The sequence below is a fragment of the Drosophila melanogaster genome, chromosome 2L, assembly GCF_000001215.4.
Source record: "Drosophila melanogaster chromosome 2L".
In the NCBI taxonomy this organism is placed as follows: Eukaryota; Metazoa; Arthropoda; class Insecta; order Diptera; family Drosophilidae; genus Drosophila; species Drosophila melanogaster.
The window spans coordinates 9,938,843-9,964,100 of record NT_033779.5 but is presented as its reverse complement, the minus strand read 5'-3'; the positions used below and the strand labels follow the sequence as shown (position 1 = coordinate 9,964,100).

Genomic DNA, 25,258 nt, shown 5'->3' with positions numbered 1-25,258 from the left:
AATTCAGTATTAAAAAAATTTCTGAACTACGAAACAATTAGTAGTCGGTTTGGAGTTAGCTACTTTATATATTTGACATATTTCTTTAATTTTCAAAATATGTTTTATTTTTTTACTCTGCAGCCCTCGAAATTTCCCTTTTTTAAATCATCGGAAAATTTTCATATTTTTCGTCTGCGACAAACAAAATCTAAATAATCTTCGACATTTGTTTTTTAATTAAGTTAATTTTTTTACTGATAGCTTTTAAACTTTAAAATAAAACAAATAGTAAAAATTTTAAATAATATAAAACCGGGAGGAAGTCTGTATTTTAGTCATTTCGGATTTCGCATTGGCTGGTCACACCAATTAGACGTAGGCACCCGACCCACGAACTGGATTCCTCACAAAAGAAGGGCACGAAAGCCGCGATATTACTGCCAATAGGACTGAAACCAATAGATCGAAGAACTTGCTCTGCCAGCAGGAGATCTCTGAAAATGCGCCTCCAGCGTGGGTGCCACCGCCGTGTCCTGTAATCTGCTGTGAGAGAATTTCTGGCGGAGAAGAGCGGATCGGAGCGGAAGAAAGCGGAAACCCAAGTGAAAACAGAATCGGGGCGGCGGCGTCGACGTCAACGAATCAACGATATCAACCCGGATATTAGGTACTCCGGTGAACAGCACATTTCAAGGAGCATTCCCAAGGAGTGCACCAGAGGCAAAGATGTGCAGCTTGGACGTAAGACGCTTCTTCGAGGAGTGGCGCATCTGGATACGCCCGCTGCTCATTATCACCTATGTCATCTTCGCCATCATCGTGGTCCCGCTGCTCATTGTGAACTCCGTGAAGGATGGCTTCCAGCGCAATGACCAGCTCATTCTCATCGGCGGTCTGTTTGTGTTGTCCGCAGTGCCCGTGTCCATTTGGCATATCATCCAACACGTCATTCATTTTACCAAGCCCATACTGCAGAAGCACATAATCCGCATATTGTGGATGGTGCCTATCTACGCCTTGAACGCGGTAAGTGGGCCACCGATGTGAGCTTCGATATTGCGGAATTGGAGACCACAAGAAACCTAATACTCTCTATTCACTTGCAGTGGATCGGCCTTTTCTTTCCGAAGCACTCCATCTACGTGGACTCACTGCGCGAGTGCTACGAGGCGTACGTTATCTACAACTTCATGGTGTACCTGCTCAACTACTTGAATCTCGGTATGGACCTAGAGGCCACAATGGAGTACAAGCCGCAGGTGCCTCACTTCTTTCCGCTCTGCTGCATGCGGCCGTGGGTGATGGGTCGTGAATTCATCCACAACTGCAAGCACGGCATCCTCCAGTACACGGTCGTGCGCCCCATTACCACCTTTATCTCTGTGTGAGTGTCGGGATGTGCTTTTCCGTTTAACAGTCAACTCTAATCGGAATTTCGTAGCATCTGCGAGCTATGCGGCGTTTACGGCGAGGGCGAGTTTGCGGGCAACGTGGCCTTCCCCTATATTGTGGTGGTCAACAATATATCCCAGTTCGTGGCCATGTATTGCCTGGTGCTATTTTACCGTGCAAACAAGGAGGATCTCAAACCAATGAAGCCTATTCCCAAATTCCTGTGCATCAAGGCTGTGGTGTTTTTCTCGTTTTTGTAAGTACCACATGAAAGCATTTAAGATTGGTTAAGAATATTTTACTCCACCGTAGCCAAGGAGTGCTACTCAACGTACTGGTATACTATAATATTATTAAGGACATCTTTGGGTCGGATGTGGGAGACACCAATCTGGCTTCCCTGCTTCAGGTGAGTGACCTATTTAAAAGCCGAATGGATCTGGCAATAAGTTATTTCTATAAGTAAAGAGCTAATATGTAAATTAAGCATGATTTTTTCATACCAACCTTATCTTATAACCGAAAACAGTCCCAAGTTCGTTTAATACTGATGACTAAGAGTTTTTATCAAGCATAACTTCCAAATTTGCAAACACAACAAATGAAACCGAAGTGAAAGTTTCCAAAAACCAATTCAAATATGTATGTATTTGTTATCGCCAACCAGAATTTCCTCATCTGCATCGAAATGTTTATCGCGGCCGTGGCTCACATCTACAGCTTCCCGCACCATCCGTTTCACATCAACTCGCCGCAGTACTGGAACAACCCGAACCATAGCTGGTGTCGCGCCTTCCTCTCCATGATGGACATATCCGACATGCAGGAGGATGTCACCGAGCATCTGGGCGTCGTGGGCAGTTCACTGAGTCGTCGCTTCCAGGGACGCAGCACATACCAGCCGCTGGCGCGCAGTCCTCGCCGCTCCAGCAGTGAGTCCGAGTATCTGATCAGCAAGCGGCAAGATCAGCAGCTGCCGGGCAACTCGTCACAATCAGGTAACATGTATGGTGCAACGTCCAGTCGCCTGATCGTGCCTGTGTATGATGGCAAGCTGAATACACTGCCCGAAAGTCAATCTACTCACTCCCAATCTCGATTTCCTTTAGCAGGCGTGGCCGACGATGGGAACAGTAGCAATAGCAACTACCAACAACAACAACTACACTTGCCGGGAGCGGCAGGCTCTCAGCCGTCGACCCGTCAACGCGACACACTGCATCTTCGCGAGCGCGAAAGGGATCCGGGTGCGGGTGCTGGCGGCGGTGGCAGTTTCCTGCGCCTGCCCCCTGGTGCCGCGTCGGCAGCGGCGCCAATTCCCGAGTCCAACGATGATTATGCCCTGCTGTTGGGTGCGGGCGCAGGCAGGTGACACCGCTACCAACAATATCACTACCAGCAACATCAGCACCCGCACATTGACGACGCTTTCGAGGACGAAGATGGCGTGGACGTGAGCCAGCAGTTGAATGCCTCGTCACTCAGCGCCTCGCTATCCGTATCGTTTGGCATGTCAAGCAGCCTCAAGTTTAGTGCCACTGGCAGCAATCAGTCGGCGTCCGAGTGGTCGAACTCAACGGGCGGGGATAATGACGCTGACGACGGTGACTTGGACGTGGACGGAGAGGATGGAGACGCTGAAGATGACGGTGCTGGTGTGCAACCCGTGGTCTTTATTGCCTCCACGACGCGGCGACGCCGCGATCGAGAGTACATCACCTAGACGCGCTGACCTTAAAGCCCCTTATCAGTTATATGCTATGCTTATATTTATTGTTTTTCCCCATCCCATATCTTGATTTGTGCTAGGCTTAGAATACTCATGAAACGAACACTTTCTAGCGGCCCATCAAATGGGGCATTTGAATTGTGGCCTTAGTTTTCATAGCGAAAGCAACTTATTTTAGATCGCCATTCACTGTAATCGCTGCTCCTGATAGCGCGCACAAGTGAATCCACACATCCCTTAGCATCCCAAAGAATCATCATTGAATATAGGGGTCAGATATTTTGTAAGTACTTTTTATGTGCTGATTGTTTGTGAACAGACCTTCCCGAAACGATATTTTTACTCTATACATCCCTGCTAGGTGACCCCGCATAGTTATGTAGGTCTCCAACTTTTTGTGTGGCGAAGTAGTTAATTAAAAAAAAACATGCCTGAACCGATTGTGAATTTTGTGACTGCCGCCGGTCAGAAAAGGGCGTGACTTGTATTTAAATAGAAATTCTTATTGTAAAACTAATATACACATCAATAATATAATATTGGAAAATAATCGAAACCGCCTTTTATGTTTTAATCTCGTACAATTCGTGATTATTTTCATTTGCTACTGCACCCATTTGTGTACTAACATTGTGCATATCATTCCAATTTTCGACACTAATGCTTTTGTTTATGTATTTGTTGCTTTTGTTAATATGTGATAAGAAATTTGAATTTTGTTGGTCATTTAAAATCCCCTAACATTGTTTTAGGATCATCTAGTTGGGTGACATGAGATAAAATAATGATGAGAACTACATTCCACGCTTGCAAGTAGAGAATACGACTTCATTTCATTTGTAACATTTATTGAAATATTTGTTTAAGCACTTCGAATCCTATGTCTTTTCATAATACTTGCTTTTTTACATTTTTGAACAAAGATACGGAACATAACAGAAGACCTAAAGGAAAAAGTTGACGAAAACGAAGACAATGTGTGACATATACATGGATACACAAGTAGACCGAAGTACATTTAAAGGCATTCACGGAATTCTCGTTACGAACATACATAAATCAAATCGAGTACTAAACACTGATAATAGAAAGAAAAACAAGTAAACCGAATATCAATCAACATCAATTAAAAACAAATTCAGTCCAGTGATTACTTCTCGTGCTGCGAGTGCATAACTATAGCAAATCCCAGTAAATTTCAATGTGGCATGCCCCTCATTTCGAATGGCATTCCCCATCCATTGCTTTTAGAATACATATATGCGCAGCAGTCGCGATCAATTGTTGTAGTTCTGCCTGCCGCCCAGCTCGAGGAGATATCGATCCGGATGGTCCATCCAGTCGGCGGCCGTGAGCTTCACTGTCCGCTGCCGTTCGGCCTCCTTGATTTGCCACTTCTTGATGTCCAATTGCACTTCGCGTGATGATTTGTCGCCGCAGCCCCACACCTGCGGATGAGATCGAAGAAAAGATGGCGAGCAACGTGTAGTTCTTGTTGTTGGTTGACTGTTGTTGGGTATGGAGAATCGTAGACTTAGTTTAAATGCATCGCTAGAGCACACACCTGGCCATTTGGAGCCATACGTGTGCTGTTTTTAACAGCTTAGACTGGAGATAATGCCGTTTATAACGATATACGTCTATGAATTTTACACTATATACCATATATGCATATACACATATATAACATATACCCTGTTGAATAAGGCTTATTGTACATGAATGCGATTAAAGTACAGAGAAATATTCGACATGTTGTCTGCTTAGCTTATTTTGGTTCCAAATGAGGTTCATGAAATCAGGGTTTCTATTTGATTTTGTCAATTGCTAATCTCTAAATAAGTTGGAAAGAAAGCCGATTTGCTAAGGGTGCATGTTCTTTTTACCTCTATGGACATGAGTCCAGCCGCCAGTCCCTTGCAGTCAATATTCTCGAAATGCTCATCGACTGCTATAATGGGTTTTCGCGGATCGGCGCCGGCACGTAAGCCCTTCGGATAGCCGCGTATGCTGGTGTTTAGGTAAAGAATGTTGGGCTTTTTTTCCAGTATCACAAACCTTTAAAAAATTCCATTAGTAAGGATTGTAAATCTCCACCATTTCGCTACCCACTTGGGCAGCAGCTGGATAACACAGCTGCCCTCGCCGCCCACAAACAGATGCGTTTCCTTCCACTCACTGGGTGAGGCCACGCAATACGTCTGTTCATCCTTGGTATGGAGCAGGACCAGTGTTGGACCCCGATAGCCGAGGACGTGGTGCAGAAACCGGTTGGCTCCCACGCCATGCTCATTGGAGTTGTACAGCAGTGTCCAGTGTGACGGCATCATCGACAGCTTGTCCTTGAAAATCTGTACCGCTGTGGACGCGCTAACGTTGTTGTTTCCCTTTGTGGCCGGCGGTGTCACAGTTTGGGGCTTGGAGTAGAGTGGCGGCAGAGCTCCAGCCAGCAGCCAGGCTTGCGAAAGCGGCATCAGCGAGTCCATCTCCCTCGTGCTACCGCCACTAAAGTCGGTGGTATCTGTGAAGGGATTACGTTGCTCAAGCACCGGCGTCTGCAACTCAATGCCGCATGACTGATTCTGCTGCTCTAGACCACGGTAAGCGGTTGACAAAGTGTGCACACAGTACTTGTGCACGAGGAGCACCAGCCGCATCAGGTTCTGCTCGAACCAGCGGCAAACGTAGCCCAGACTCATACTGTCGTGGCACAGGAAAATGGACTTGGTCACCGAACCGAACGTGCGGTTGATGGCCGGGCACAGCACGGCGTTGCCCGAGTGCTGCATGGCAATGGTGTAGCAGATGTGGAGCAACCGCGTCACTCCCGTCTTGTCAATTTGGTCCGGATTCTCCTCCTGGGCGTACATCTTAATGTAGCACTCCAGCGTCTTCGAGTCATCCATGATGCCCAAAAAGCGTTCGCACTGTTGCCGGAAAGCAACGGCGCCCAGATGTTTCGTTGTGGCCTTGGAGTTGGAGTGCATCAGGTTGAACAGCCGCTGTCCCAGGTCGGCGTACTGCGGAAAGACTTGTGACTGGCGAAAGAGGTGTTATTTTTTATGAGTGGGCTCGGTGTTATCAGTTAATTACTCACCACAAAGACATCTGCCACAATGCCATTAATGCCCAGTTTGGACGACGTCTGCTCCCTGAGAATCTCGGCTAGCTTCTCCACCGGCACCAGCTGGGTGAGGTACTTCTCGGTGACATCCGCGCCAGAAGCCGACCTGGTCATCGAGCCCTGCGCCTGCGTCACCTTTAGATTGTTGTGGCTGCCGCCCACGTCAGAGACTCCGTTGTGGGAAGCATCACTGGACTTGTGCTGCTGATGCTGCTTGTACGGCTTGCCTCCCTCCAGGGGTGGCTCACTGGCGTCCGACTCGCCCTTGGAACTCGTGTTGCCCATCTTGGTGATGTTTCGACGCAATTAATTTGGGGCAGTGGAAACGTACAACGAAAGGGCATAAAAAAGGCCAAACGCAGGTTTGCACTGAAAACAAATTGGCGAGGCGCAACAGGTGCAGGGAAGTTTTGGCCAAAGAAACAACTGCGCCGCGTCGCAAAACCTGTTATGAAACACACAAACACAGTGCTAACAAATCGGGTAAATATATTTACATAATTAAACGCAAATTAAGCTTTGAAACGAGAAAATAAAAACAAACCAATCGAATGTGACCGTGCTGGAGTTGCAAATTAATGCTGATTACAATGTGGCTTTACCACACCACAGAAAAATCTACAGCAACTAGAAGATAGGTGTACCAGTTATATGATGCCCTGTTATTTTCTAGTTTTATGATTATGTTAGCGTTTGACATAAATAAATTTTTATTTGTTTAAAATACGAGACATTTTAACGGTAAATCAATTTTAAATTTTATATTGAAAGAATTTATATTAAGATGGCATTTTATAATCTTGTATATCATTAAGTTCGAGCTATTATACCCTTTGGGGCTTCCAATACAGGGTATTAATGGTAAATATAACCAAAACAAATGGTGGCACCAGCAAACACAATCCAAACTAATGCGAATTCCGACGACGATGAGGGAGTGCGGTCGGCGCCTACCTCCATGCTGGTGCTGGACGCCAAGCGGAAGAGCGCCTTCTTGCCGTACCGCCCCCAGTCCACCGTGCTGACCAACTTGCAGCGCGGCAATACGGAGGCCACCTTTTGCCCCGTCGAAGTTTCGCTCTCCTTTCACGAACGCGCTGGCCAAGGCGAGATCACGGAGGAGCAGGTGGCAGCGGAAAGAGCGCGTCAGCAGAACATTGATTACAAGGATGCACATGGTTTCACAGCCTTACATTGGGCAGCCTCCTACGGTCAACTGGTTTCCGTGCAGCTCCTCGTCGCGGCTGGTGCCAATGTGAACACTATGGCTCCAGATTTGATTAGTCCTCTACTCCTAGCTGCCGCCGGTGGGCATAACGAGATCGTCCGCTTCTTGCTGGAACACGGCGCTGATTCGGGCCACATGGACATCGTTGGAAACACGGCGCTTATGTACGCAGCGGCCGGCAATCATCCGCATACTTGCAACGAGCTCCTGGCCAAAGACCTGGATCTAAGTGCCACCAACGAGGACGGAGACACGGCCTACTCGCTGGCCGTAGAGCATGGGGCTCATCTGGCGCAGGCGCTACTGGAGCAGTACATGACGGCCATAATCACAGCGGGAGCCTTCGGTAGTATTTAATTGTGCGTAGATAATAATTAGGATATTCTTAATCATTTTTAAATTTTGTTTTTGTCAATAATAGATGTTGGAAACCCACGATACCTCCCTAAATTCTTTAAAACACTCATTATTAAAACTCAAACATTTTATTCTTGCTTTTACGCGTCTGCTGTTCCTTGCTTAAGCTGCGTTCCTGTGCCTGCAGCGTGGCTAGCTCCTGTTTGTGGCTTTGCATCTGCACTTGTAGTCGCTTCTGGAGCTGCGCATCTCCAGAATTCCGGTCCAGGGACTGTTTAACCTTGGCCATATCTCTTTGCTTTCGGCGGATTTCATCAGCAATTCGCACTGTTTCCACGTTAAGAGTTTTGGTTGAGTGCTGCTGTAGCTCGTTGGTCTTAGCTTTCTTGGTCACCTGCTCGCCTTGCTGAGTGCTTTCTCCAGGCCCCAAAACACTGTCGTTTAAGAATGTAAAGACATCCACACGTTGTGACTCACGGACGTAGGCCTTCTCATCAGCCTTTCGCTGTCGTCGCTGGGCGCGCTTTAGCTTTCGTTCCACGCTAAAATAATCCTTGTCCCCGTTGGCGGCCTCACGCAGCTCCATGCAGGCATCTAGAGATCGACCCTGGGGAAGTATCTGGGCGCTTACCGGGGTGACGATTCCCCTTCCATCTGAGCCAAGACCAGTACCATGGATGTAACCCATTTTCTCCATAAGCTTAGAGCCGATGCCCTATAGGGAATAGTATTTATAGGAATTTAAGTTTTCTGAATCGTAATCTGCTCAACATACCCGTGTGAACTCCTCCCAGGCGCCAAGTCGTTCCGTCGGCTTAAAGGTAAACAAACTCAACTCGACCATGCGTGCTCTTCTAGCTTCCTCCAGATCATCCATATCCGACTCCGCCTCGTCACTGCTGTTGTCGTTCATGCTGGAGTTGCTCTCCTCGCTGGAGAGCTCGTCATCCTCATCCTGATCGGTGGTAAGTGGATACAGTTCTTCGAACTTGAAGTCTCGTTCCCGCTCCTTGTGATCCTGCCCATCCAAGCGGACGCGGCATATCTGCTCTACGAAATTTACACAAAGGACACGACCTCGATGCCACAATCGATCTGGTAGCAGGGCAAAAACTGGACGACTGCGGGAGAGTTTGTGGAAATCGGGTGGATTATATTTTCTAATGGAGCTACCGGTGACAAGGGCGCCATGGGAAAAGCGACACTTGGCCTCATCAAAGCGGCACTCGCCTTCGAGGTAATACGAACAGGGCAGCATTTCTCGATGCGTGGGATTCGTAAAGAGAACCCTTAGTCGAGCATCCAAGACGCCTTCGCTGTTCATAACCACCTCGTCGTCCACTCCGCAGATGAGGGCATTGTGGTAGCAGGTGCCCCAACTGTGCTCGTGTGGTGCGGAGCACTTCTCGCCCACCATGGCGGTGTACTTGGTTCGCAAGTCAGCCAGCTGGCGTTCTTCATCCAACGCGGTTTGTGAGGAGCCGGCCGCCTCTAGGTCATTAAGTTCGCTTTTGAGCCGCTGCAGCTCATCATCCAGATTGTCGCCCTGCTGAGGTAGTTCATCGATTGGTGCTTCATCTCCTGATTCCCGGGTGAGGGCCAACAGCTCCTGCAGATTGTTCTTTAGGGCCAAAAGATCCTGGCGTTGCGCATCATCCGCGGCATTTTCCAATGCCTGCTCCACAACGAGCAACTGTTTGATGCAAGTATTTTCATAAAAATAGTTGGGATCTCATGTTATCACCTTTGCTCACTTGTGCTTCGTATTCTTCCATTATTCTTTAAATTTATTATTTACAACATAGTGCTGATGGCAAGTTTGTTTTCAGATTCTAAGGAGCAAGCACACAGTAGAGGTCACGGTTATAGTACTCTTTTTGTTCAATTGTTATGTTTTCTCGACTATTTTTGGTTGCTTTTTAAATTTATTTATATAAATTGCTTATATGGTTGAAGGTAGTAAAATTATTATTATTAAGACATATGTATATTAAGAATTCTATTAAATGTTAACTCAAACAGAAAAAAGATGCTATTAATATAGCCGAATCTGTGATTGAGGCAAAACGTCTGGCAGCACCGTCAGCTGATGGGACTGGAACTTTTACAGCACTGGCAAATCGCCGGTAAACTCGTGTGGCTCTCATTTGTTTTGATTTCTCGGTTACTTATTACTTAACTAATTAGAATTTAATATGAATTTTTCACTGAATTTCACAACGAGAAATCTAGTGCCACGACTGCACCGATTCACCAGCAAGATTGCAGTGGACGTTGAACCAGCTGTGGTCTCTGCCCTGGAACATGCCACACTGAAGCCCAGAAAACATCCCGGAGTAGTGAGACCCAATCATGTGGAACTGCCGAAACAATTGAATGATACGCTAAAGCGCATCGTGGGGGATCATCCCGTCAAAAAACTAATCCACGATGGCCAGCAGCTCAACGCCTATATCAAATCCCGCCATCCACCACCCACGCTGGAAGAGATTGAGAACAAGAAACGCATCGTTATCGAAGAGGTCAACACGAAGATGCCTCTGGATCGCCTAGCTACACTCGACGAAGACGAGGCGGAGCGTTGGAGGCGCAAGCGGGAGCTGGAGATCAACAAGAGGCTGGGTCAGCGTATCTACGCCTGGAAGCGAATAGAATATGGAGCATACGAGTCGCTTGTGTACGCCATAGCTCGTGGTGCCCAGGAGTACGCCGTGTTGAAGCGCGTTCTCACGGAGCTGGCGCAGCGGGATGAACAGTTTCGGCCACGAAGCTTCTTTGACTTCGGATCCGGCATTGGAACCGGTATGTGGGTGGCCAGCGAACTGTGGCGCGAACACATATTCGAGTACTACAACGTGGACAGGTCCAGGGAGATGAATGAGATATCAGAGCTCATTCTGCGCGATGGCCATGAGAACAAGCAAATAGCCCTGCGCAATGTATTTTATCGACAGTTCCTGCCCGCCATCGAAACCAATTATGATCTGGTCATTATATCTCATACGCTTTTTGAGTTGGAGAACAAAGAGCAGCGGGAGGATGTGCTGCGGAATCTGTGGCGGAAGTGCGATGGTTACCTGGTCATTGTGGAGGAGGGAACGCGCCGTGGCAGCGAGTTAGTCAACGAGGCTAGGCAATTTTTGTTGGAACAGGAACAAGAAGGTCACACTGTGGCACCAGTAAGTTTCAACGTATTTGCGATGTAAGGGTAGTAATCTAACTTATTTATACATACCTTTAGTGTCCGCATGATTTGGTCTGTCCTCGACTTCGGGATCTGGCCGATCGAACGCCCTGCAATTTTCCCATCTCCTACGCTCCCCTGCGTTTGGGTAGCGACTTCTTGGCAGACCGTCACACCTCCCTCTACAGTTATGCCATCCTGAAGAAGGGTTCCCAATCCGATAGCTCAAGCTCCTGGCCGCGCATTGTGCGTCCCACCTTGGTAAGGTCAAAGCATGCCATCTGTCGGCTCTGCACAGAAAAGGGCACTCTCCAAGAGGTTATCTTCACGAAGTCCAAGCACGGAAAGTAAGTAGAACCACAAAAGGCTTTTAAACTCCTCTTAAGCAATTGTATTTTCTCTGCAGGTCTGCCTATTCTTGTGCAAAAGTGAGTCGGTGGGGTGATCGTTTACCTATGTCGCTGGGACAGCCGCAAATCAAACAAGAATCAATCGAATCAGAGGAACCACCTGTTTTGGCGTAGTCTAAGATGTTGAACCAATTATATTAGGCATAAAGTCACGACCTGAAGCTAATTGATACTAAAACTGGCATCCAATTAGTTGACTTAATTATGTGCAAACAAATCGTTGCGGGTGGAGCTGAATTTAATTAAACAGTTGCATTTAAGTTAACCATACAATTCAAATGGCAAGCGAGCATGCTCATTGATACTAAATTTTGTTCAACGGCCAACACACCCTCATCTGGATTTTAATGTATGGCAAGACAAAAGGCGGATGCGACTGCGGATGGGTTGGCCCCGCCGGTTTGGATCGTTGTGTTATATAATGTCACCTGTATATAGGAGCCTTGGGCTGACCATTGGTCGGCGATTTCAGCACGCCCAGTGTTCATACATATAGGTGCCATACACATACTGCTTTCATTATGCGTTTTAGGTTTAAGTCTTGAATTTAAAAACGTATTTCATTTGTACAATAATGTTGTTAAATATATATTTAAATGCCAAAATACAAGTTTTGGCAAATCAAAGAGTCTCCTGTCTTTTAATTAGGGATAATAGATTTCTTAGTCGAAATGTCTGGACTGAATATCTGCGTTTCGTAAGCCAATCCCAGTTTGGCTGACATTTAGTTATGAGAGTTTCGAAGTCTTAATGGGAGACGCGCCCTTTTAACGACCGCGGATCATCCCCGTAGCCATTCATCGCACCTCGAAGTCCTGTGTGCCATCAAAGGACATTATGTGGTTGGAAAAGGCCAAAATGTGGGGCGCGAAATGTGGCTAGCCGATGGAAAGGGGAGTGGGTGCGGAAGGACTACTTCCATGTACATCGGGTTTTAGGGATTGGCTTTGGAACAAGGTGTGTTTCAGAGCAACGAGCCGTGGATACATAACAAGGGACTATCCTGTGAGACTTCGTATAATAGGGCTTATACTCTTCTATTAAACTTCATTTAGAGCAACTCATTGATCTAATCTTGTACTATAATGGCTGATAGTGAATTTTTCATCTTTATATACATTTTAAGTTATATAATAAATTCCCTTTGAATAATTAATGTCCGTCTTTAGTTTGAAGTATAGTAATTTTTAAGATATTTATATATATATATTAAACTATAGGCTAGTTTGTTGTGTATCTAAAAAGTTCATTACTCTGCGTGCTCTTAAGCTGATCCTAGTTAAATTATTATCAACTAACTAGCTCTATTTTTAGCTCTTGGCTGAGAGATTGGGTTTGCTGCTTCTAAAAGTGGGTTATTCTAATAGCTTTTTTTTTTAACACCAACCTGCTCGTTGGACCCAAATTTAATTAGGAAATGCATTTGCCAAGTCATTAACCCATTTATTTAGAGGTGCGTATAAATGGCAGGATATATGCCAGGATCCCACGGTTGCTATAGGTGCGAGCTCTGTTTCTGGGCGGGCACACGTCATGAGGACCTCGAGGGCAGTGGCATCTCCGTCTCCACTGCCGATTCCAAATCCAATTCCATCTGGGCGCTATGTAATCACTCCGTGTAATACTAGGTGGGGTCGAGCTGGTCGCTCGCTCGTTAAAAAGGCGCGTTCGCCGATGGTGTCAGCTGTCGCTCCGCTTCCACTTGGCTATTTGTATTAGTAAGTATTAGTAAGGTGCGTCCCACAACAACAACAACAACAACGGCAACAGCGACTAGATAATGGTGGCGTTTAGAAAGCATGCGCCGCTGTTGCAAGTGGTTCTAGTGACCCACCCACCCATTCAGCCAGTCAGCCGGTCCGGTCCGTCTGTCCAACAGTCCAACCGGCCAACCCCAACCGAGGCACTCAGCCAACCAGGCAGCCGGCATTGTCAGCGCTTCCTTTTGTTCCGCGTCGAGTCGATTCCCCAGTTCTAATGCGCTTTCACATAGATGGGTCGCCCGGGTCCGGGTTGATCACAAGTGGCTACCTACAGACTGGCGCTGACTTCTGGCCATCAGTTCGAATCCGAGCGTGGCCAGGAAAAGTTGCGGTCCCGGTTTCAGTGACCAAGTGCTGATTCAGTGGTGGTACATGGTGATTCATTTCGTCCTCGTTGACACCAAAGTCCTTTGGCAACACATTTCATTCGCGCCTGTATCTTGCTGAACCGCTGCCATTATGGCCAACGATCCGGTTGAGCAAAATTTCAGGTGTGTGAGAAATGTGTTTAGCATTCATCGGAGAATTTTCCAGTTTGGTAAAGTGAATCGGCTTAAATGGAGATCATTTTCTGGTAAATATTTAGGTGGATCTTCACATTTTCGTAATACTTTCGGGAGTATAAGACTAGCTATTTAAAAGTTATAGCACCCCAATCATGTAGTGGTTTTCTCACCTAAAAGTAGAAAACTTCCTCTGAAAGAATCATAGGTAGTAATTTTGAAATCTTTATTATGGCTTCACTTTAGCTATTTTCTTAGTGGCTTACTTATTTCTAAAAACCCCGAAAAGGGTGTTCAAAAATGTAATCAATCAATTGATAGAATTGAAAAACAGACAAACCATGAAAAGAGTAACAATTGGCGTATCATCAAAACAGCGGAATAAACCACTTCCGATGAGATTCCTGAGATTTTGCCAAAGATCATGCCTAATCGCTCCGAGGCACGCGCATTACCCATGGTTATCAGTTGTCGGGATGCGGGCGCTACGAAGATTTATGGCACCAAAACTGGACGAAATCACCCACGAAAAGACCTTTCAAGAAGCCTCCGCAAGTTGGACTTTGCTTGGATAGACTATCTTTGTGTTTGGGAGTCGTTGAGCTACAAATAAATGGGCATTGCTTTCGCATGATAAGTGGTATCAAATAGAAGCGTCTAAATTTTGACCAGCTTAGTGGTATGATACCAGCAAATAATCCAAGTATTCCGAGTACGATTAGGTGAAACAAGGAAATCGAGCGACTGCCTTGATTTTGTAGTCCGAAGGAGTGATGATGAGTTTACATGCGTCTTATTTACGATTTCCTATAGCTTTTATATGGCGCGAACGATCATAAATCGCAATCTTATCGTTTGCTTGGTGTACGAGGGCGTGCAGATTGTGGATGTGGTCAATATTTAAACTTATCGAGCACTTATGTAAATTGTTATTTATAGTGCCGGATCGCACTTCTCCATGTCATCGGGCTTGTTACTCGCTACTCTTTCAATCCCCGGAACCAGCTTAGACCAAAGTTCATGCCCAGCCAGCTGGGTGATCATTGGTCACCAGTGGCACTTGATAAAGTCATGACGTTTTCTACATTTGTTACACTTTGCTCCGTTCTCCATTATTAGCTTAGGAAAATACAAAACAATACATTACTTACTATATCAATCAGCTATTGTTTAGTACGCGACGAGGAGGGACAAAGTCCGCCGGAGGATTGAATCATATACTAGTAGAGTGGGATCGGGGTTCGTTTGATGGTGTAATTAATACGATAATAACTAAATAAGCACTTATCAATGAAGTTGAATTGCTGGGGAATGAAAAGTGGAATAGTTTGGAGTTCCGAAATGGAAAGTGAAAACATACAGATTGTCGGTATAGTATTGTTATAGTATTATTTAATAATGCAGTTAAAAGTCCGCTAAGTTTAGTTGAAGTTTATTGTAGTGTTATAAAATACATTCTAGTTGAATGCAAAATTAAGTATATTATGCACATCAAATTGCAGTATTTAGCTTAATTATTACAAAACTGGATATCAAACATTGGTTGCAAAATCTAGTCTTGAATAAATTGAAGTTTAGTGTTTCTTTTATATATATGATTAAAGTATTATATGATATGATCAAAGTATTATACGGATACCTCTTCGAATTCAAAATCCAATCTCTTTGTTCCATAAATTCACGTGGAAATGGAAATGAGTGGCGATAACCTTGCTCCGCGAATGTTAATTAACCCACAAGGGATCGATGAGCACCGAACAAGGAAGCTAAACGGTGAAGTAACTCTGATTCACGAGCGGCACAAAGAGCCTTAACAAGCAAACCAACCTATTGGCGGGCACATTGTGAACATATATAGGCATTGTTAACTGGCCCGATAATATTCAGTCCGTGGAATAGAGCTCGCTTTTGTTTCAGAATGAAACCGAAATGAAGAAAGCGACGCGGGAATGTTTATTACGTATTACGTATACGCCAATTATGGAGTGTCAAAGAAATTCGATAGGTGGACTTGTGACCCCAAAGCACGATCCGTTGTCAACCGGAGCAATCGGGCCGAGATCGTGATCGTGTGCCGCCAAAAAGCCAAAACTCAATCAGCCAGGTGAGAATACCTATGTGCGTGTGTGTGTGCTCCGTGCGCGTTGGTGTGCGTGAGCGGCTCTTATCAGCGAAGGAAAACGACAATATAACAACGGCTAAACACTAATAACCAATGCGAAATATACGCGAGCAGCGACTGCCGAACGATCTTGGTTTTGGATTCAGTGCTGCGAATCTAGCTATTTTCACCTGCAGGAAAATTTAATAAAATATGGCATAATTACTAATTCATTTTAATTTAATTTTACTCCCCCGTTACGTTTAATAGTTTACAAGAAGCTTTCTTAAATATTTGCACATTGTTTATACTTAGACTTTTGCAATAACAAAAATGATAAACTAAAAAACTGGTTTTGTATTGTATTCTATATCTAACTCTTAAGATACCCAATCCAATTAATAGCAGATACAAGATGTTTGATTGTAGCTTGTAGTTCAATGTACAAAGATCAGAAACTGAAAGATGATTCATCTTATTTATAAATGGATTACCACTTCAGTAGCTGCAGTAGCTTAAGTAATAACTACTTTAAAAACAGGTTTGTGATTGATTGATAATCAAAAGATTTGTTAAATAAAGTTATTTACTGAATTTAAATGCATACTAGTTGATTTATTTCCCGCCATAGATGTAGAGCTGCCACCACTGAACGCCTTCGATAAAGCCCGCGCTCCACACACATCCACACCCACATCCACTTGGGGAGCTGAGATACACGACACACACCCGCTGAGACAGCCGATCGTGTTCTTTGTGGCCAGTGAGTCGTCAGCTGGGCCGACGAAGCGATTCTCCGACTTCTGGACGATCGGTTTGGGATCGGGAATGGGTATTGGTATGGGTATGGGTATGGGAACGGGAACTGCTACCGTCATACAGCCATTCGGCGCTGCAGCACCAGAGCTAGCTGGGATCACTGTTTGTTGACTGGACGCCAGTCGCGCACGTCGCTTCGAAGAAGCTGTTACTCGGTTGTGCGGATCGCGAGTTAAGTCCGTGCGAAGTAGTAGTTTCCCTGCAAATCCCTTCCAGAGTGCGTTAATCCTGACTCTCTTAAGGGTAAGGACTCCACTTGAGTGCACACACACAGCTGTGCTCATGCAAGGGGATGAAGTGAATCCAAAGAAAAGGATACAAAAATTAATGTATAAAAAATGAAAATTATTGGTGTAATTAATGTGATAAGTTTTAAATAAAACGCACTATCAATTAATCTGTGACAACCGCAATACGAGTGAGCCAACAAAAGCAAGACATATTTTATAAATTTACTAGAAACAATAAGTGGCTGAAAAAAAAACTAGAGCAGCGTATTAAATTTATGAATTTAAAAAGAGTTAAATTTTGGAAATTAGAGTTTCATCTAAGTGACTGCAAATTTATAAAAAAAAACATATTCAAAGATTTCAGTAATAAGTGGAGTATTGATGTAATACCTACTTCGCCAGTCGCAGTAAAATGAATTGACGTTTTTAAGACAGAAATTTATTGGCCAAGAGCTTATCAGTGAATTTAGATATAAACGCCAGTCTTTGTTAACACACAAAACTCATTCGAATCGCACGAAGGCAAGTGTTAAATGACTCAATGATTCATGCTACGATATATGCCATGGAATAGATACAAGTGAAATGTATCTTTTTGGCGACTCGAGACCTGATCACTTGTGGGTCACATCCGATTGGGATGACCCCCAATCCGAAACTGCCAAGTTCGCTTTTCGCGCTCTGAGCTCCAGATTTGTAACATGTGAAATGAATAAAATCGATTAGTTGACACAAAGTTTTGTCACAGAATGCGGCAATCGCACTCAAAATCAATATGACAATAATCGAAGACCAAAGATGGGATGCGGTTGTTATTTCCGAATTATCACGCATTATCAGAAATGCATAAACAGAAATCTGTTCCGAGTCATCGAATGGGTTTGAATCGGTAGGGATTTGCTCCCGTTTCCCCATTACCCCGATATTCCGATCTTGAATCAAACAGCTGCTGCTTTCGTTTCCATCTCCTCCCAGCTGCACTGCCGCATAAAATCTGGCGGAGAAGGGGATCCGGTGAACCGGTTTGCAAGGTATACAAGCTATACAAAACAATGTTTCAACGCAGCATCAGCACACAAATGATATACATGGTATACATATGTACGTATGTGTGATGTGTGCACATAAGTGCTGTGGTGTTAAAGGCCGATCTAAGTCTCCGAAAGTCGCAGGCAAACACGAAATGTAAAGCCGGGCTCGAACAAAGGAGTCCAAGAAAATAGCAAGCCCGGCAAAACGTGACCACGGTGGGATCTACTCCGGCATCAGTCAATAATGATGTACAGCCAGCCGATTAAGAGCCATCAATGTCACTCCCTTCGTGACATCCAGGTCATCATCGGGAAATATGGGGCATTGACCATAGGTAACTGTGTTATAACTTAATTAGGTGCATGGCTGCGGAGCAGTTCCCACTGGCGAAGCCCCTACCTTTCCCAACTACTCGAAAACGGAAAGGGAAATCTCCCGGTCGAGGAATTTGCCCAGCTCCTGATAAGACTGCTCGGGCTATATTATTTAGACATTCGTCACAGGTATAAGATTGATTATAATATGAACTTTCAGAAGCGCAGATTCGCAACCTATAAGATACAATCTATACATTGGTGTAACTACAGCCATGCCATATCTGGATCTACTTTCCAAGCAAAAGGATTGCATCCACACAGTTAATTATGAATAATTGATTTAAACAATTTTCATTTCAATCCCACTTTGATAAGCTGTAGCCCATCAATATGTAGCTGCAGCTACATTTATTGCATTTATTACATTTGTTGTTAACTCGCCGCTTGGAACAATGCTTTTGTTTTGATCAGCTCGGATCGGATCGGATCAGATGGGATGGGATCGGATCTAGAGAATCGAGTGGATCGCTTGGATGGACGGATCAATGGCAGATGTGCATATACGACGGCACTCTCACCATCGCCATTCCATCATTCCATTTCCACTCAATTGTGCCGCTTTATTGTTTGCCTCCGCCTCCGTCTGAGCAATTGTACCTTGATCTTTTCGCAAATCTGTGCATTAAATGTACTCGCATTTAATTGTCTTTTGCAGCAGTGCGAAATGTGGAGTAAACTGCGTGCTACATTTCGCTTATGTAAACTGGCACTTAATGCGAACGGTGGATGATAATTGCATGGTTTCGACATCCATCCAATTCGACACCATGTCTTTGGTTAATCGGAAGCATCATCTACGCTGGATTAGTTGCTATCCCCATCGATCCTCCTCCCTTTACATGCCCTTTAAAATTAACAATCTCACCGTGCAATCGTGAATAATCCATGTGAATATGACGGGGTTAGACGACAAAGGTTGATCGATCTCCCCCAGCTTTCGATCAAAGTGCACATTCAGCTGGCGTGGAACCCGTTTCAATAAGCTAAGCTAAATATTTTGTATCGGCTAGCAACTGGTTGCCAACTGATTCCCACTTTTAGCCACGCACCTTGCACAATCCATCAAATCTGCAGACAAAGATCCAACTGGCTAATCATCAAGAGAAGAGTTTCATATAGAGTTAAGCTTTTAGGATGTAATAGAAAACTTTCAGTGAATCCGAAATATATATTTTTATTATATTACAGTTGACAGGCTATCCTAGAATCCCAGAATGGCGACACCGCGCGAGCAGTTCTTGTTCGGCAGCGACAACGGAGTGGCCGGCCTCGGTCTGGGCATCGAGATCGGGGAGGTGACCTCCAGTCGCGTCTATAACAGCACCACAGTGCCAGTTGGCAACAGTGGCGGATGGCGGAATGCCCAGTCCAGTGTTACGCCACCACCCATACCCACACCGCCACAGGTGAACTATACCAATGGGAATGAGCCCAGCAAGCAGCCGCCACTGGAACCTGTCGTGGAGGAGGAGGTGCACTTCGACACCGATGCCCTCAATAATCTGCCAGCTCGCGAGCCTGTGGACATGGAGTTCAAGGAGCTGTCCCTCACCGTCAAATTGGGCTTCAATCGAGGTGAGCTACAAGAAGCGAGTTGTCGCTAACTAACCATTGCGATCGCATGATCTAAGATATGGCTCGATAAGATTGGGGCAGCGGAGAACTTAAAATTAGCTGGGCATTTATATATGTTTTACGATCAGCGGCTACTCTTTGAACGGGAATGACCTTCAATTCTTTATATCCTACCAATATAGTCTCATAAATAATATCTAAATTATGACTAGACAAAACTACTGTTATAATAGAAGATAAAACATATGCTAGAAAGTCTTTTCATTAATAGTATTCTAAGGGATACAGATATACTCAGATAAAGCAAATCCTTCAGATACTATATTTCAAATGTTTCTTAAGTACGAGTGCCATAAGATAATTACATCCGAACAAAGTTTACTACAAGGTTATTCTTTTCGGCAGTGCCTCCACATACCAATCACTTGCCAAACACTTGCTTGCTAGTTCTTTAACCAACTTGGTTTTCCATTGATTAGATAAGAGCCGATCACTCCGCTTATTCCGATCACACCCCCTTCCCGGTTGTATATATTCAATGCCAGTTAGTCATTCATAAATTCCCTTTCCGTCGAGTCCATAAAATGATAAGAAATAACTTGCCAATACGATAGTTAGTAGAGCATTTGTAATTCGATATGATGGGTTTGGCTTTAGAACATTTTGCTAATTTCAAAGTTCAAAAGATATCGACATTGTTTAGCCCCTGGTAACTTGATTAGAACTGCACAAATTTTCAACCCGTGGCGGTAATTAATTAATCAACCTTTCGGTAGGTGGATATATGGCCATTGCTATCGGAATGTTAAATTGGTGACTAGAAGTGCTAAAATGTGTAATATTGCTAACATAACAATACGATTACTGTGAAAGATTGAGTTAATTAAGCTAAACCCTTTTTCCCTATATTTGCAACTCTTTTCTATGGCTTGATACGTATATCACCTAGAATTGTTTACTGATTTGAATTGTTTTCGAGTTGTGTAGTTAACAGGTTATTCACTGAAGTGGATTAATGTAGATTTACTCGAGATCTTACCTCAATAGCCGTTTAATTCAGCCAAGTTATAGCCTGCAGATGATTCATGAATATCGTCGCTCGTACGCGTACTCATGGGTTCTCCATTGGTTCCCTGAACCTTGATACCGACGACCGTATAAAAAAAAAACACACTGAATGTCTATTAAGTTTTTATGATCATATTTTACGATGGCATTTAAGTAATTTCGCAATTTCTTAGGATCCAAGGAAATCTTGCACAATGTGTGCGGAAAGTTCCCAGGCAGCCAGCTGATTGCCATCATGGGACCTTCGGGTGCAGGAAAGTCCACTTTGCTAGATGCCCTTTCAGGTTTCAAGACGACCGGAGTGGATGGCTCCATCTTGCTCAATGGTCGGCGACGTGATTTGCGTTAGTATATGACCTCACTTAATTTATTCAATATATCCAGAATTCATGGTAATCCCTCCCTGCAGCTTCCTTCCGTCGGATGTCCTGCTACATCACCCAGGATGATCGTCTGCAGCCGCTGCTGACGGTAAACGAGAATATGCATATAGCCGCCGATCTTAAACTGGGTCAGACAGTCAGCTACGAGGAGAAGGAGAGCAGGGTGAGTGGGGTGATCTTCACTTAAAGATCATAGTCATAAATCGCGGATTTACCCTTGCAGATCGAGGACATTCTGCTGCTCCTTGGTCTGTACAATCACGATCAGACCCTTACAATGCGCCTGTCCGGTGGTCAGAAGAAGAGGCTATCCATTGCCATGGAGTTGATCAATAATCCCACTGTGATGTTCCTGGACGAGCCCACAACGTATGAGCCAATATATCCATTTTTAACAAACTGAGGAATGTTTACATCTTGCTTTTCTTTCTTTCAGTGGCTTGGACAGTAGCTCGTGCACAAAGGTCCTGGAGCTGCTCAAGAAGTTGACCAGCCAAGGACGCACCATTATTTGCACCATCCATCAGCCGACGGCCAAGTTGTTCCAGATCTTCGATCAGGTCTACGTCCTGTCCGCTGGCAACTGCGTCTACCAGGGCAGCACCCAGAAATTGGTGCCGTTCCTGCAGTCGGTGGATCTGCCCTGTCCGATGTACCACAATCCAGCGGATTACAGTGAGTCCAGCACAGATCTCTGAGTGAATTTACACTAATACAATCCTTATTGCTCCAGTTATCGAGCTCGCTTGCGGAGAGTATGGATACGACAAGGTCGACACCCTTAAGCTCGCCACTGAGAACGGAAGCTGCCTGACTTGGTTCCATAATCCCAGTGCGGTGTTGCGCGCTGAGGTCTTGATGAGAAAGTATCCCATACCAAAGAAAACCAAAAGCCGATCCCTGGAGGACACCAGCTACTCAAACCAGTGCTCTGTGCTTTTGCGACGAGGTTTCATCAAAGCCAAACGAGACACGACCATGACGCACTTGAGGATCGGAGTCAACATAGCAGTGGCCGCTCTGTTCGGAGCTATGTACGATCACACGGGACGTGAAGGATCACGAGTGCTCGACAACTACAATCTTCTGTTTGCCATACTGATGCACCATTCCATGACCACGATGATGTTGACTGTTCTGACTTGTAAGCTCACTTGAGTCGATTGCGTAGACATATTAACTTATTTGAATATCATTTGACCAGTCCCCATGGACATCTCCATATTGATCAAGGAGCACTTCAATCGCTGGTACTCACTCAAAGCCTACTACACTGCCATGACACTCGTGGACCTGCCCATATCTGTGCGTAGCGATCTTTAATATCCCATTTTCAATTTTTAACTGACCCTTTTGGTTACAGATCATAAGTTGTTTCTTCTTCACTGTCATCGTTTACCTTTGGAGTTATCAGCCGATGGAGTGGATCAGATTCTTTATGTTCTTCTCCATTAGTTTACTGACCGTCTTTGTGGGACATAGTTTTGGTTTGATGATTGGTGCCTGGTTCGATGTGGTGAATGGAACGTTCTTGGCCCCAGTGCTAACGATTCCCATGATGATGTTCGCCGGCTTTGGAGTGACCCTGCGTGATCTGCCAAGCTACTTAAGGTGGGGCAGTCACATATCATACTTAAGATATGGACTTGAGGGCTTCATATCAGCCATTTATGGCTTGGATCGAGGTACCTTGGCCTGCGAGGAGGCGCCGTACTGCCATTACAGGTAATTAGATTCTGCTAACTTTTCTTTTTCTCAAGCGCTAACTCTGCTTTGTGTTTATAGGTATCCAAAGAAATTCTTAGAGGAAATCACCATGAGGGGTGATCAGTTCTGGAACGATGTGATCGCGCTGGGAGTCATGATCCTGGTTTTCCGATTTGTGTCCTACGTGGTGCTGAAGGCCAAGATCAAGTCGATCCGATAGGACAGCTGGGGGAGACACACCTGTAGCCCATTCCTTGTATTATACATTAATTGTTGACCATTATGTTTAGTGCTATTAATATTTAAATAATATGTACAAGTACATAAAACACTGTTAAATAAAGCTACGATTTGTAACTAGCCTAGAAGGCCGATATGGCCCCATATTATATCACACAATTCAGTTGCCCACGCCTTGGGCAACCTTGGATTCTTCTCCTGCATTTGCTGCCGGTTCTAGGAGCTGGCGGAGTTCCTTTGCATTGGTGGCCATTTCTGTTGAGTTTAGCTGAAACAAAACGATGTGTTAAACTGTGTTTATATAGTTTCAACTCTCTATAATGCTTACTACTACAACTTTTCGGCCAAGGGATTCCAAAAGTCTTTTCTTAAGACGTATTAATGAAGTCGGTTTCTTGCTGAATTTCAGAGTCTGTTCTGCGGTTAGCAGTTCAACAAAGTACACACTCTCCTGGGCACCCATTGTCTGCACTCGTAAGCTTGGCAAATTTATTCCGACAATGGGACACACCACATCCACGCCCTCCACATCCGCGTCGCCACTCAGCTCCTGGGCGTATTTCGTCAAGTCTGGGCGATCTTTTAGCAAATAAGCTGGTGCTCCATCAAACTCTTTAAAAGCTCGTTCTGTTTTAACTTTAGCAATTGAAGGCTGCTCAATGGCCACAGCAGATCGCAGCACAATTAAACGACTATCCACCTTGGGTTGGGCTCGCTGGCGTTTTTGGGCAGCTTTTAGTTCTTCAGCTGCATTAATCAGATCCTTAGAGTAGTGACCCAAAGTGCACAGAGAGAGGCAGGTGTCAACAAGGTTGTCAGGGAAATATTCGTACTCCCCATGATCCAGCTTGCGCAGGGCGGTCAGTTCCAATTGTCTGATTTCCTCAGGAGTCAATGCACAATTGAGTTGAGCGCTGGCCCACAGGAATGTGGCCAAGTCTTTGGAGCGCAGGTCTCCAGGCTTGAGAAGAGTCATGAGTCGTTTTACGACGACAGTTAGGCATTCATTCTGATCCCAAAGCTGCTCGGCAAAGAATGCAAAGATATGGGCAAGTCCTCGGGGTTCAATATGGGTTATCTTTACAGGATCCAGACAGATATCTTGCAGGTGCTGGCACACTCGTTCATCTTTGACTTGCTGCAGACGCAATGCCTTGACAAAGGAGACCAGCAAGGCATCGCTTCCGGTGTTTATCTCCAGATTTAATATGGCATTAACGAGTCTTGCTTCGTATGCCGTTTTCGCCTCACCGGTTACCAAAGTTGAGGTTTTGTACGCCGCATTGCTGACCACGGCAAGGTCCATTTCATTTAGTTCAGGCAAATGCGTTTGTAGATGCTCTTCCAGGAGTTGCTGGAATTCCTCAGAAGATTTGGCCTGCTTCTTTTGCAATCCCATATAGAAGCACACCTGAACGAATCGCTCCTTGTTGCCGCGAAAATCCTCCCTGACCAGTCGTTGCATGGCTGCTTGGTAAAAATCCAATCGCTTTATCCAACTTGGTATGAGGAATAGAAAGGAGTAGAGCGTCTCGAGCACTGTGGCGGTATCCATCTTGTCCAGCTGTTTAGCCGCATGGTTATCCAACGTGTTAAGCGCAGTCACATACATGGGTACAGCGGCATTGGAGCGATAGCTGGATGCCTGGATGATCAGGGCGGGCAATTGGGCTGCATCCGTTTTCTCTACCGTCCGCTGAAAGTACCGGTCGTCCGTGATGGGAAAGAAGTCAGAGTACCGGACCGTCGTCTTGGGCAACACGTGATCCGAATCCCTGTAGCGCTCCAGTGCAATGTGCTTGGCGAAGCGGGTCAGCAGTGTGCCGGTCTCATCGCTGCTCCGCAATACATCTCTGGGCGTAAGGGAGGCGTAGGTTCTGATGGGACATCCCAAGTTGGTGACGCCGGCAAAGCGGCGAAGCAGGGCGTACATATCGGATGCACTTCTTCTCAATTTATGTAATGAATTTACAAAACAACGTGCAAGTCCGCAAGCATACGTTAAATCTGCATTCGCTTTTCAACACTGACTAATTTCCTCTCACACGAAGTGA

The 25,258-nt window shown here is 45.1% G+C and overlaps 7 protein-coding genes, 1 long non-coding RNA gene and 3 other non-coding genes across 27 annotated transcripts; 6 read left to right on the top strand and 5 right to left on the bottom strand.

Moving 5' to 3' along the window:
* The first annotated feature begins 151 nt into the window (after positions 1-151).
* On the top strand, positions 152-4,853 carry CG5850 (uncharacterized protein). 7 transcript variants are annotated; one of them, NM_135490.4, is made up of 6 exons: positions 346-1,008; positions 1,089-1,366; positions 1,424-1,630; positions 1,687-1,783; positions 2,042-2,372; positions 2,484-3,651. In NM_135490.4, exons 1-6 carry the CDS (start codon positions 709-711, stop codon positions 2,744-2,746), a joined length of 1,476 nt encoding a protein of 491 aa, NP_609334.1. In that variant the 5' UTR covers positions 346-708; the 3' UTR covers positions 2,747-3,651. The 7 variants fall into 6 exon arrangements, with proteins under 7 accessions (NP_001036350.2, NP_001245955.1, NP_001245956.1 ...); NM_001042885.3 differs by having other exon boundaries at positions 152-1,008; positions 2,487-3,651; NM_001259026.2 differs by having other exon boundaries at positions 2,484-4,853.
* Positions 1,997-3,083, bottom strand: asRNA:CR43683 (antisense RNA:CR43683). Its single transcript, NR_073752.1, has one exon.
* On the top strand, positions 3,869-4,853 carry asRNA:CR44872 (antisense RNA:CR44872). The gene has a single exon (NR_124167.1).
* Positions 3,933-6,969, bottom strand: CG4658 (uncharacterized protein). Of its 5 annotated transcripts, none has more exons than NM_176007.3 (5): positions 6,772-6,806; positions 6,201-6,698; positions 5,216-6,141; positions 4,990-5,161; positions 3,933-4,551 (listed from the first exon to the last, which is right to left on the bottom strand). In NM_176007.3, the coding sequence occupies exons 2-5, from the start codon at positions 6,510-6,512 to the stop codon at positions 4,381-4,383; spliced, it is 1,581 nt and encodes a 526-aa protein (NP_788021.1). In that variant the 5' UTR covers positions 6,513-6,698; positions 6,772-6,806; the 3' UTR covers positions 3,933-4,380. The 5 variants fall into 5 exon arrangements, with proteins under 5 accessions (NP_788021.1, NP_788022.1, NP_001285789.1 ...); NM_176008.4 differs by having other exon boundaries at positions 6,201-6,672; NM_001298860.1 differs by having other exon boundaries at positions 6,201-6,969.
* CG5846 (uncharacterized protein) lies at positions 6,864-7,926 on the top strand. Of its 2 annotated transcripts, NM_001316389.1 has the most exons (2): positions 6,864-6,968; positions 7,043-7,889. In NM_001316389.1, exon 2 carries the CDS (start codon positions 7,108-7,110, stop codon positions 7,810-7,812), a length of 705 nt encoding a protein of 234 aa, NP_001303318.1. In that variant the 5' UTR covers positions 6,864-6,968; positions 7,043-7,107; the 3' UTR covers positions 7,813-7,889. The 2 variants fall into 2 exon arrangements, with proteins under 2 accessions (NP_001303318.1, NP_609333.1); NM_135489.4 differs by lacking the exon at positions 6,864-6,968 and having other exon boundaries at positions 7,082-7,926.
* CG4709 (uncharacterized protein) lies at positions 7,925-9,776 on the bottom strand (the record flags this gene model as incomplete). Of its 2 annotated transcripts, none has more annotated exons than NM_001298859.1 (3): positions 9,567-9,776; positions 8,588-9,505; positions 7,925-8,527 (listed from the first exon to the last, which is right to left on the bottom strand). In NM_001298859.1, exons 1-3 carry the CDS (start codon positions 9,585-9,587, stop codon positions 7,925-7,927), a joined length of 1,542 nt encoding a protein of 513 aa, NP_001285788.1. In that variant the 5' UTR covers positions 9,588-9,776. The 2 variants fall into 2 exon arrangements, with proteins under 2 accessions (NP_001285788.1, NP_609331.1); NM_135487.4 differs by having other exon boundaries at positions 9,567-9,647.
* Positions 9,777-9,919: 143 nt separating this feature from the next.
* CG13126 (uncharacterized protein) lies at positions 9,920-12,029 on the top strand. Of its 2 annotated transcripts, none has more exons than NM_001298858.1 (3): positions 9,920-10,991; positions 11,054-11,343; positions 11,403-12,029. In NM_001298858.1, exons 1-3 carry the CDS (start codon positions 10,008-10,010, stop codon positions 11,518-11,520), a joined length of 1,392 nt encoding a protein of 463 aa, NP_001285787.1. In that variant the 5' UTR covers positions 9,920-10,007; the 3' UTR covers positions 11,521-12,029. The 2 variants fall into 2 exon arrangements, with proteins under 2 accessions (NP_001285787.1, NP_609330.1); NM_135486.5 differs by having other exon boundaries at positions 11,403-11,673.
* Positions 12,030-12,978: 949 nt separating this feature from the next.
* On the bottom strand, positions 12,979-15,193 carry lncRNA:CR45949 (long non-coding RNA:CR45949). Its single transcript, NR_133076.1, has one exon. It is a non-coding gene; the product is annotated as a long non-coding RNA:CR45949 (long non-coding RNA).
* mir-87 (mir-87 stem loop) lies at positions 13,585-13,683 on the top strand. The gene has a single exon (NR_047929.1). It is a non-coding gene; the product is annotated as a mir-87 precursor RNA (primary transcript).
* Positions 15,194-16,452: 1,259 nt separating the features above from the next.
* CG5853 (uncharacterized protein) lies at positions 16,453-23,328 on the top strand. 3 transcript variants are annotated; one of them, NM_001298857.1, is made up of 10 exons: positions 16,453-16,835; positions 19,420-19,806; positions 21,048-21,218; positions 21,284-21,420; positions 21,481-21,626; positions 21,694-21,932; positions 21,991-22,401; positions 22,462-22,562; positions 22,621-22,982; positions 23,043-23,328. In NM_001298857.1, exons 2-10 carry the CDS (start codon positions 19,446-19,448, stop codon positions 23,182-23,184), a joined length of 2,070 nt encoding a protein of 689 aa, NP_001285786.1. In that variant the 5' UTR covers positions 16,453-16,835; positions 19,420-19,445; the 3' UTR covers positions 23,185-23,328. The 3 variants fall into 3 exon arrangements, with proteins under 3 accessions (NP_001285786.1, NP_001260309.1, NP_788019.1); NM_001273380.1 differs by having other exon boundaries at positions 16,694-16,809; NM_176005.2 differs by having other exon boundaries at positions 16,694-16,835.
* On the bottom strand, positions 21,043-25,238 carry CG4619 (uncharacterized protein). 2 transcript variants are annotated; one of them, NM_135485.7, is made up of 2 exons: positions 23,533-25,238; positions 21,043-23,472 (listed from the first exon to the last, which is right to left on the bottom strand). In NM_135485.7, exons 1-2 carry the CDS (start codon positions 25,135-25,137, stop codon positions 23,365-23,367), a joined length of 1,713 nt encoding a protein of 570 aa, NP_609329.3. In that variant the 5' UTR covers positions 25,138-25,238; the 3' UTR covers positions 21,043-23,364. The 2 variants fall into 2 exon arrangements, with proteins under 2 accessions (NP_609329.3, NP_001162929.1); NM_001169458.2 differs by having other exon boundaries at positions 23,256-23,472.
* Between the last annotated feature and the right edge of the window lie 20 nt (positions 25,239-25,258).